General features: G+C 45.8%; 1 protein-coding gene across 1 annotated transcript in view; it reads right to left on the bottom strand.

Annotated features, from left to right (window-relative positions):
* Positions 1-12,277, bottom strand: part of sgsm3 (small G protein signaling modulator 3) — a 117,993-nt gene that overhangs the window by 8,118 nt on the left and 97,598 nt on the right. The window contains exons 19-21 of the mRNA XM_063062598.1: positions 9,573-9,725; positions 9,110-9,180; positions 1,620-1,668 (exon numbers count right to left, since the gene is read on the bottom strand). Coding sequence (XP_062918668.1) covers positions 1,620-1,668; positions 9,110-9,180; positions 9,573-9,725 — 273 coding nt within the window. The remainder of the gene's footprint in view (positions 1-1,619; positions 1,669-9,109; positions 9,181-9,572; positions 9,726-12,277) is intronic.

Genomic DNA, 12,277 nt, shown 5'->3' with positions numbered 1-12,277 from the left:
TTCCCCTCTCCCTGCCCCCTTCCCACTCTCATTCCACAATAGAGACCCATATCAGAATCAGGTTTATCATCACTCACAGATGTCATGACATTTTGTTTTTATTGCGGCAGCAATACAGTGCAATACATAAGATCACTACAGTACTGTGCAAAAGTCTTAGGCACCCAGGCTTTATATATTTGCCAAAGACTTTTGCACGGTACTCTATGTTCTTCTATATGGTACTGCCTCAGCCTCCTCCGCTTCAAGGCGAACAAATCCAGCCTCTCCCCATAACTGAAATGTTCCATCTCAAGCAACATCCCAGTGAACCAGCTCTTTGCCCTCTCCAGTGCAAGTTTATGATTCCTCTTGTCAGTGACCACAACTATACAGAGTACACCAGCTAATGGTTTATAGTGCTATGCATAACCTCCCTGCTCTTATATTCTGTGCACTATTTCACAGTCTCTTAGAGAATATATTCTAACCATTGCCAATGAAGACTACAAGGGAATTCTGAAGCTAAACAACTATTAAAAGAGAAAGCATCATTTCCAGGAAACGAACACAGTGTGAAAAATGCCTCGTGGTCACGTAACAACAATGTCAAACCTGCACAATCTGCCTCAGTTACGGGGGTTACCCAAGGGTCCACAGGTTAATGTTGACTTCTAAACTCTGGTGATCTCTAGCTTGTGATTATAGTCGATCCCTCTACGCAGAAATGGTCAGTTCTATGTCTACGAAAGCTCGATTGGGTTTTGTGCTGTTTGGTGCTCCACAGATTCTGAGGATGGATAAAGAACTGGCCATTTCACAAAGGCGACTTCGGCTAGTTGCCAAGATCATCAGGTTTCAGGCCCTTGGCCAACAGTGAATTTGTTCCAATAAGAATGAAAATTGCCTGCACTGCTCTTGACAAGGGGAAAATCACATGGTTAGGAATATTACGGAACTTACGGGATTATCCGAACTCGATGTGTAAAATCAAGTAGAATGGAGATGAGGATGAATTTCTTTAGTCAGAGAGTGGGAAGTCTCTGGAGTTCATTGTCAGGCCAAGTTATTGGGTATATTTAAGGCAGAAGTTGTTAAATTAGTCAGGGCATGAAGGGAACGAGGAGAAGGCAGGAGATTGGGGCTGTGAGGGAAAATGCATCAGCCACAAGAAAGTGACAGAGCAGACTCGATGGGCCAAATGGCCTAACTCTGCACCTATGTATTATGGTCGAAACTGACTTTTCCATTGCCTCAATGTAAACACCTTCCAGAGAGAGACGGAGGTAGATGGCTGACACCTACAAAAGTATGACAAAGCTGAGAGAACTATGAAGCCAGAAGCAGACAATCACACCACACAGAGCCACTTGCAGTCAATAGTATGAAGGCCAGAATCCATCGCCCACCCTCCTACTGCTCCAGTCACTGTTGGTCAGCCCCAATTCCCTCAGTAACTGGAGGCCCACACTAACTTCCTCTATTTGTGCCCCAACTCCTTAACGACAGAGAACCTGAAACCTCTCCAGCTTCTATTCCTACCTCACATCCCTTCTTCTCCCCTCTGCTCACCCCAAGGATCTAATCCAACATGCAGAAACCCTCCCTGCTCAGAAACTGACCCCCTCCCCATTACTCACTCTATATAGGAGCTCCTCAGGGGTCAGCACCTTGCCATCTTCATCCAACCTGTAAGAATGAAGGCCCGTTAAAGTGATATAGACATTGAGTCAAAACGCACAGAAGCACCACGTCCATGCTGACTATCAATTACCCATCTACACTGATTCCTTTTACGCTTGATTTCCAGACTTCTATGCTTTGGCGACTCAAGGGATCATCAAGGTATTTCTTAGATGTTGCGAGAGTCCCTGCCTCCACCACCCCCTCACTGCGTTCCAGATTACAAGCCCCTCTGGGTGAGAGCAATTTTACTCAAATCCCTTGTAAACCTCTTCCCCTTAAATGTTAAACCCATGTCCTCTTGTTTTTTTGACACCCAGTAACGGAGAGCGGTTTACTGTTATCTACCCTGCCTCTGCTGATCATGGTTTTGACCATCTCAGTCAGGTCCCCATTCAGCCTCCTCTAGTCCGAGGAACATAAACCCGTCCCATCCACAGTCTTGTCCGTATAGAAACCCTCCATCTCAGTGATCAGTCCGACGATCACTGGTACCCCTCAAAGGGCAGGTGCTGGGCACATCCTTATGATATCTCGCTTGTGTTCTAACAGATGCCAATGCCCGGACCAGGGGTGTTCTCAGACTTGTTCAGGTCCCTCTGCTGATTATAATAAGAGCTAGCTCTGTATCTTGCCAAGAGGTCAGCCTGTTGGAGTTACCTTCCCCTGTTCTATCATCACCATTCACACTTTAGCTAAGGGCTGCATCAAGAAGGTGGCATTCATCATTAAGGACCTTCACCATCCAGGACATGCCCCCCTCATCACTACCATCCAGGGAGGAGGTACAGGAGCCTGAAGTCCCACACTCAATGTTCTCCTCTGCTATCAGCTTTTTGAATGGTCCATGAACACTATTTATTTACTGAATTATTTTATAACTTACAGTGATTTGTTATGTCTGCATGGTACTGCTGCCACAAAACAACAAATTTCACAACTTGTGTCAGCGACAGTAAAATGTAGTTGAGAGGGTGAGTAGTTTCAAGTTCCTCGGTGTACACTTAGCCAGGATCTCACCTGGACTGTACATACTGACTGTGTGGTGAAAAGAGCACAACAGCACCACTTTCACCTCAGACAGCTGAACAAGTTTGGCACGAGTCCCCAGATCCTCAGGACTTTCTACAGGGGCACCACTGAGAGCATCCTGACTGGCTGTGTCACCAGCTGGTACGGGAACTGTACCTCTCTCAATCGCAGGGCACTGCAGAGAGTGGTGTGGACAGCCCAGCGCATCTGTGGATGTGAACTGTCCTCTATTCAGGACATTTATAGCAGCAGATGCGTAAAAAGGGCCCAGAGGATCATCGGGAACTCCAGTCACCCGAACCACAAATTGTTTCAGCAGCTTCCATCTGGCAAATGGTACCACAGCATTAAGGCGAGGACCAACAGGCTATGGGACAGCTCCTTTCACCAGACCATCAGATTTATCAATACACATTGCTCTGATTGAATATCTGACTGTACATTGTATCTGACGACATACATGCACACAGAACAATTATGTATACAATCTTAGTGTTTGGGCAATATCCTCCCACATCTCCCTTCCTTATTGCTCGTACATAGTGACAGAGACACAACATAAAGATTTTTACTCCCTCATGTTGTGAGATGGATGTAAGAAATAAATTCTAATTCTAATTCTTAAAAAGAAGATTCTGACTGACAACGTCATCAAACAGTACCAGCTCACCTGATGAAGACTGTCAGCCCAAAAGGTCGACTATTTATTTGCCTCCATAGATGCTGCCTGACCTGCTGAGTTCCTCCAGCACTCTGTATGTGCTTCTCACCATTAACCTGGTTACTGTGGGTTTCACCAGCAGCACCCAGCTCCAGACCTGGTTAAATATGGATCGGAATAGCTGGATCCCAGGCCACCTGCCCCTGATGTCACCTGAAGCAGTGTGGCGTGGAGAAGCCGCGGAACAACAAGTCAGCAGCAAGCAAGGGGACCCGCATTGCGTAAAAAAAGACCTGTTTGTGGATGTTGGAGGTCAGTCATCTTGTCTCCAATATTTTGCTGCAGCAGTTCCTCAGGGAAGGGTCCTGGGCTGAATCAATGTTGGCTGTTTCATCAAGGACCCATCATAAGGGACCTCCTGATTTAAAATTTTTATTTTAGTGATATAATGTGGAAAATAAACTCTTCTGGCCTTTTGAGCTGTGACGCCCCAGCAACCCCCCAACAACCCTGACTTAACCCTAACCTAAGCACGGGACAATTTACACTAATCAATTATCCAACCTGGTACACCTCTGGACTGGGGGAGGAAACTGGAGTACCTGGGGAAACCCATGCATTAGACACCTTACAGATGGTGCCAGAATTGAACTCTGAACTCTGACGCCCTGAGCTCTAATGGCATCACGCTACCATGGCAACCGTGAACATCTCATGCCTGACCTTATGATGAACCTTCACCCAGCCAACATAATGTCAGGGGTGAAATGTTCACTATAATGACTGCACAACATTCACAACTCCTCACACAATGATACAGTACACGCCCTCCTGCACCAGCATCTGGATAGAATGGGGCCAACAAATGGAAAGTAACATCTGCACCTCACAAGTAATGATCATCTCAAATAAGGAGAGTCCAAACTCCACTACTTGATATTCATTGGAACTACCATCACTCAATTCCTCACCCTCAACAAGTTAGGGGTCATACAAATGCACCTACACCTCCTCCCTCAATACCATTCAGGGCCTCAGACGGTCCTTCCAGGTGAGGCAACACTTCACCTACGAGTCTGTTGGGGGGTCATCTACTGTATCCGGTGCTCCCGGTGTGGTGTCCTGTATATCAGTGAGACCCGACGTAGATTGGGAGACCACTTCATCGAGCATCTACGCTCCACCTGCCAGAGAAAGCATGATCTGCCAGTGACCACCCATTTTAATTTCACTTCCCATTCCCATTCTGACACGTCAGTGTATGGCCTCCTCTATTGTCGCAATGAGGCCACATTCAGGTTGGAGGAGCAACACCTTATATTCCATTTGGGTAGCCTCCAACCTGATGGCATAAATATCGATTTCTCCAACTTCTGGTAATGCCCCCCCCCCACCCTTCACCATTTCCCATCCCCTTTCCCTCTCTCACCTTATCTCCTTGCCTGCCCATTGCCTCCCCCGGTGCTCCTCCCTCCATTTCTTTCTTCCATGGCCTTCTGTCCTCTCCTATTAGATTCCCCCTTCTTCAGACCTGTATCTCTCTCACCAATCAGCTTCCCAACTCTTTATTTCACCCCTCCCCCCAGTTTCACCTATCACCTTGTGGTTCTCCCTCCCCTCCACCCACCTTCCAACTCTGCCGAAGTGTCTCAGCCCGAAACGTCGGCTGTACTCTTTGCTGAGTTCCTCCAGCATTTTGTGTATGTTGCATACAAATACAGAGGCTGGCTGGGTCTAATGTAGGAAGTGTGCCTTCACTTAATTCGGCAAAGATTTCTCACATCTCTGAGGCACACCAGGAACCTAATGGGAGACCTCCCACTTGCCTGGTTACTGAAGCTCCAAGAACATTCCACCCAAGACAAAACAGTCCACTTAATTGGCACCCTATTCACCATCAAGAAACCATAGTATCAATGTGCAAATAGTGATTTATCACCGTTTTTTCTTTGGTCCCAAACTCTGAATCCTGGGAGTCAATGCCTCCCTCTGCAACTGGATCCTTGTTGTCGTGACTAATTGGTTTCAATTAGTAAGGAATGGCAGTAACAGATCTGCGATGATTATTCTCAACGCTGGTTGTGTTCTCAGCCACCTTCTCCACTTCTCACTGCGTGGCCAGATTCTGCTTTAACTCCATCTACAAGATTGCAAATGTCACCACCATTGTGGTCTGTATCTCAAATAACGATGAGTCAAGGTACAGGAAGGAGATAGAGAGCTTAGTGACATGGCTTCATGACAACAACCTTTCCCTCAATGTCAACAAACAAAAGAATTGGTCACTGACCTCATGGTGGGGCTGGACAGAGAACGTGTTCCTGTCTTCATCAATGGTGCTGAGGTCGAGAGGGTTGACAGCGTCAAACTCCTAGGAGTGAACATCTCCAACCACGTCGACATGTCAACGAAGAAAGCTCAGCTATGCCACTACTTCTTCACGAAGCTAAAGAAACTGGCCGTGTCCTGATGATCCTTACCAAATATTTATCAATGCTTCACAGAAACCAGCCTCTCCTCTGTCACCTCTGTCCTATACTTCCCACAGCCTTAGCAGCCAACATAATCCAAGGTGCCACCCCAGACATTCTCTTCCATTGGGCAGAAGCCTGTAAGTACGTTCCACCAGGCTGAAGGACAAGCTCTACTCCATTGTAATAAGACTATTAAATGGCTCGCTAGTATGATAAGCTAGACTCCTGATAACACCATCTACCTCATTATCATTCTATACTTCACTGTTTACTTGCAGTACATTTTCTTTTACCTTTTACTCTTTACTCTGCATTGTTATTGTTTTACCTTGTTCCATCTCAACGCACTGTGTAATGATCTGTACGAACAGTATGCAAGATAAGCTTTTTATTGTATCTCAGCACATGTCAATGATAAACCAATTCCAATCCTATATGGACGTGCAAGGGCATGATATTGGCAACTGCTCTGCACGTGACCGCAAGAAAGCACGTCACGGAAACCAGCCTCCCCTCGATACACTCTGATTACATTTCTTCGTGCCTCGCTACAGCAGCCAGCAAATCAAAGACCTTACACAGCCTGGACATTCCCTCTTCCTGGGCAGAAGGTACAAAAGCCTGAAAGTACGTACGCCCGGTATCAAGGACCGATTCTACCTCGTGGTTAAGACGGAATGGTTTCCTAGTAACCTCACAGTATGCCTTCTTATGGTCTTGCACCTTATTGTCTACCTGTACTGGACTTTTTCTGTAGCTGTTGCACTTTATTTTGTATTCTGTTATTGTTTTACCTCGTTCTACAATTTTTAAAAAGAAATCTACAGCACATTATAGGCCGTTCGGCCTACAGTGTTGGGCTGACCATGTAATCTACTCTAGAAACTGCCTCGAATTTCCCTACCGCATAGCCCTCTGTTTTTCTAAGCTCCATGTACCTATCTAAGAGTCTCTTAAAGACCCTATTGTATCCGCCTCTACCACCTTCGCTGGCAGTGCATTCCACACACCCACCACTCTCTGTGTGAAACACTTACCTCTGACATCCCCCTTGTACCTACTTCCAAGCACCTTAAAACTGTGCCCCTCGTGTTAGCCATGGGGAAAAAGCCTCTGGCTATTCACACGATCAAGAAAAAATTTGTGAACCCTTTACCTTTTTTCCTGCATTAATTATGCATAAAATGTGGTATTTTTCTTGCAACTGTACCTCATTGCATGGTGTAATGAATTGATCTGTATGAACAGCATACAAGAGAAGCTTTTCACTGTATCTCAGTGCGTGGGACAGGGACAATAATCAACCAGTTCCAGTTCCATGACCCCTTCTCACAAGCTGCACTATTGAGAAGACACAGGCAAATCTCTCACATTACCTGACCTGCCTTTCCTTTGTGGTACGTGGGTCTGAATCCTGAAACACCTTACATAACAGCACTGTGAAAATATATTTCCCACAGGTACAGCAGTGACTTACCACCACTTTCTTAAGGACAATTAGAAACAAGCATGTTGACCTTGCCAGCATGGCTCCTCAGGAATAAATCAACAAAATGTAATATTACCCCTTTACAAACTCAGTATGACTTATAGAGATGAGGCCAAAAATAAAAGAAGTTTGAAGAGTGACCATCATTAAGTGGTCACGTTTGCATTAGACACACAAGGTAATGTGTAATTTACTGGCTTGGAGATTTCAGATTCATCTGAGGATAGATGGAGCTTGTGGCTGCAAGAACCAGTACTTGGAGAGAATAGACGGGTTACAGGAAGAAGGGCATGGTGCAAGGGCTAAGGCTACATTACTGGATTGGACAGGCAGAGTCCTGGCCCATTTTGTCAGAGATTAGTTTGAATCCCACCACTGCATTCAGGGACTTAAAATCTGAGTAATTAAATGACTGGATAATTAAAGTGGTTGGTCACAAAATCCCACTTGCTTCACTGATCTGCCGCTTTAACTTCATTCAGCTCACAGTCTCTCAACTGCCCTTTAGATCAGGAGGGATGAGGATGGGTGATACATGCCACCATTGTCAGGTGCTGGTGATGGTGGCATCCGTTAGGCTCGCGAGACCATGGAAAGTCTTGCTACGTCCTCTCCAGGGCGCAGGCCTGGGCAAGGCTGTATGGAAGACCAGCAGTTGCCCATGCAGTAAGTCTCCCCTCTCTACGACGATGTTGTCCAAGGGCAAGGGCCGATACAGCTTGGCACCAGTGTCGTCGCAAGAGTTGCCAGAACGAGGTTGAAGGCAACGTCGGACTGCCTTAGGGACTCCAGCTCCGGATTTATCCTCAGGGTTTACTCCGGAAGCCTTTCCCATGCGTGGGTATGGCCGCAAAGCAGCAGAGGTTTGAAATCAGGGTTTTGTCTCTCTTAGATGGACTGCCTACCCAGGCTGATGAGCTCCATCTATCCGAAGCACTGGTTTTAGGGTGCCAGGACCCGCCTTCGCCCCTTCTCCTGTCAGTAGAAACGGTTCTGCCAGGCTTAGCGGCTAAGCCACACGAGAAGGCCAGGAGTTGGACTTGGTTGTCAGAGGCTATTTGAGGTGCATGCCGTGAGGAGCACTTTTAGGTCATGGGAGCTTGTCCCCACTACCACTCCTTAGCTTGACAACCATTGCCAGGACTGTTGCATTTGAGGGGTAGTCAGACTCTGGTTCATTACAGCAGCAGAGGTAAATGGTTGTCAGAACTCCTAGAATAATGTAAATGATTGTCAGAATTCCTGGGATAATGTAATGGTTGTCAGAACTCCTGGGATAATGTAAATAATTGTCAGAATTCCTGGGATAATGTGACGGTTGTCAGAACTCCTGGGATAATTGGGCTTCCAGGAGCAACAAAAGCCAGTGAAGGAGACTGAACAGGTCCATGCAGAGTATGTGGTTGTACCAATTAATTTAAAGCCATGGAATTGAAGAAGAATAATATTGCTGTTAGAAAGACATATTAAAATCTGCTGTTTACAGCAACATGGGCTGGAGCAGGAGTTCAATAACCTGGGGTCCACAGACCTCTTGGCTAATGGTATGGGTTCATGTCATAAAAATGCTGGGTACCCCTGCGCTAGAGTCACGCTGACATCAAGTCTGTTAATCCAGCGTTCCTATATGGTGTGAGTAACAATCAAACAAAGTTAACTTGCCAATTTCTTAACTTTGTCCCATCAAAGACTCTTACAGTAAGCACATAAAGCGTGCATTAAATACAAACAAGGCTTTGTTTGTTTTACCAATAAAACAAATCCTAACTTGCACAAAGCAGCGGAACATACCTGTACGTCTTACACAGCACCAGTCGAGAATACACCGAGTCAAAGTCTCGCTCCACCTCCTTCCCTGCAGCCTAGGTGATAAAGAACGGGCGGTGGAGGACGGGGGGTGGGGGCAAGAGGAGGATTGGGGAGGGGGTAAGCAAGGACGGGAGTTAAAGAGTAAGGAAAATGTATGAGGGTAGAGAAGGGGGACGGGATGAAAATAGGTGACAAGAATAAGGGGAGTGGGGAAAGAGGTGAGACGATAGTGAGGAAAGTGAGCGGGAGATTGAAAAACAGGTGAAAGGAAGAAGGAACAAAGGAAATAGAAATGTTGTGGGAAAAAGAATAAGGAAGAGGAAGAAGGAATAGAGAAAGAGAAGAAATAACACAAATTAATGAGCTACAACTTGTTTCTGCACAAAAGCACTGAGAAATATTTAACAAATTGAGACGTTTAGAATCTAAGGTGAGCTGCCGTTACCTCTTCAATAAAAAGCCAGGGGTGACAGGGACCACCGAGAATGGATGGTTTCTTCAAACCCTGGTCAAATATCGCCTTGAGTGCCGGACAAAGTGTTCCCCGTACCAAATCTGTGATAGCTTCCGTAACTGAATCATCTCCAGCCATAGAATACTGCAAACGGGAACACAAATCACCCTGTCAGCTGCAGAGACACATCAGGGAACGCTTCCCATAACAAAGCAGTGAGTCTGGAACGTGGAAATGAATATCTAGAGGACGGGGTGCCTGTCCACAGCATAGTAAGAAAATAACAAGAATGTGTAGAAATGTCAGTCAAATCAAATCAAATTTAACTATCATTCAACTATACATGGAATCAGTTGAATGAGACAATGTTCTGCTGGGAGCAAGGTGCAAAACATACACAGCACATTCAAAAAAGTGAGCAAAAACAAAGCGTAGTCATGCAATAAAAACACACATATAGCCTAAGACCCAGAGCTGCACTTCCCACAAGTTGGTGGCACAGTTCTCGGCAGTGCACAGGCATACACAATCTAGCCTGTTATTTCACCGATTGAACAATGGAGGGCAGCACCGATGGGAGAGTCCAGACCCCAACAGAGCACGGATGCCACGCTGCACTGCCAAGGTGTCTCCTCTCTCAGACTGCAGCAGCAGGCAAGCCCGTGACTTGAGGCCCATTCCTCCCTACAACTGAGGCTAAGCAGCTTTCCTGCTGCCTGTTATGCTACCAAACAAGGGGAACAGGCCTTCAGCATCTTACAATATCCAACAGGGTCTTGTGATCGCAAGAGAAATGTCCAAGACAATCACCCGTGGCTACACTGCACGCTGCCTTTGCTCACCAACTCTGATGCCTTTGAGTAGCTGGCAGCTCCTCCGAACCCAATCCGGCTCCTCCAAGTCTTCCAAATTCAGAGAAATCAAAGAAATGCTTCCTCAACGCTCCTCGAACTCTTCTAATAGTTAACTTCAGCTAATGCCCAAGAGTTATTGTCCTCTCTGCTACGGTTTTTGGTTGTTCACTCTATGTATTTAGAATTGTATAAGAACAGAACTGCAGTGTGGACAACTTCCCTCTTGGTATTCTATAAGAGTAGAAGTACACTTAAAAGGAAACTAGGAGGCAAAAAGTTGACCTAAGACTCCCCGGCAGATAAGGTAATGGAAAATCTCGAGATTCTATATTAAGAGCAAAAGCGTAACGAGGAAGAGAATAGGTCCCCTTAAGAATCATTGTGGTTGTCTATGTGTGGCGACCGATGAGGTGTTAAATGAATATTTCTCATATTTGTTGTGGAGGTGGTCACAGAAGCTAGTGAATTCAGGGAAGAGAGACAGCGATATACTGAAACATATCCATATTATGAAATCGCCAGGCTTGGCCAAATGTATACAAGGGCATTGTGGGAAGCAAAGGAAACAATTGCAGAGGCCCTGGAAGAAATATTTGTAACTTCCTTAACCACATTTGATGTACTGGAAGACTGGAGAGTGGTCAGTATTGTGCTTTGTTTAAGAAAAGCTGGAAGGACTCGCCAAGGAACTACAGGGCAGTGATGGGAAAGTTACTGGAGGGAATTTAGAGAGGTGGGATCTACTCACGTTTGGAAAGGGGAAGGCTAATTAGGGATGGTCAGCATGGTTTGTGTGTGGGAATTCATGCTTTGCATATTTAATTAAGTTTTTGCGAAGAGGTGAGCAAAAAGATTGGTGAGGGCAGAACATCAGACACTGTCTACATGAACTTAAAAGGATTTTTGTTAAGGCCCCACATGCTAGACTGGTCTGAAAGGTGAGATCACGTGGAATTCAGGGTGAGCCAGTAACTGAGTACAAAACTGGCTTGCTGGTAGGAGTCAGAGGGTAGTAGTGGAGAGTTGGTTTTCAGAATGGAAGCCTGTGATCAGTGGTGTGTCACAGGGATCGGTGCAGGGCCCACTGTCGTTTGCCATATTAATGATTTGGATGAGAAGGCAGGTGACATGAATGGTTAAGTTTGTGAATGACAGCAAAATTAAAGGTGTGGTGAAAAGGGAAGATGTTGTCTCAGGATCTAGATCTACTGGGAATGTAGCAAAGAAATAGCAGATGGAATTTTATTTAGACAAGTGCAAAGTGCTGGATTTTGGGAAGTTACGCCTGGGCAGAATCTACACTATAAACGACAGAGCTCTGGGAGCACTGTTGAACAGAGAAACATTGCGGTACAAGTACACAGTTTCCTAAATGTGGTAGATAACCGGATGAAAAAGGCAAAAGGCACGCTTGCCTTCTTTGGACCTGACATGAAGAATTGGGAAATCAGGGTTGAGCAGTAGTGTTGGTGAGACCACACCTGGAGTACTGTGTTCAGTTCCGGTTGCTACACTATAGGAAGGATGCGCAGAAAAGCTCTGCCAAATGATCTTGTCAACCTGAGTTAAAAGTAGAGTCTCAAAAGCACCTTGGTTAGCATGGGCGAGTTGGGCCGAAGGGCCTGTTTCTGTGTTCTACAACTATCACTCTATAATTCTCCAGCTCTAGCAACATTCTTGTTTATCTCCTCTGCACTCTCCCTGTGCTCTCACGTCATTCCTGTACTCTGAAGAGACCAGAACTCATGTATCTGTGGCCTAATTCATGTTCAACATGCTTCTAGAATGTCCTTGTCACTCTCACTGTTATTGGCTGAGGTACAGATACATGTAATCCTGTAT

Source organism: Mobula hypostoma, chromosome 11, assembly GCF_963921235.1.
Source record: "Mobula hypostoma chromosome 11, sMobHyp1.1, whole genome shotgun sequence".
NCBI lineage: Eukaryota > Metazoa > Chordata > Chondrichthyes > Myliobatiformes > Myliobatidae > Mobula > Mobula hypostoma.
This window is presented reverse-complemented; position numbering and strand designations above follow the sequence as displayed.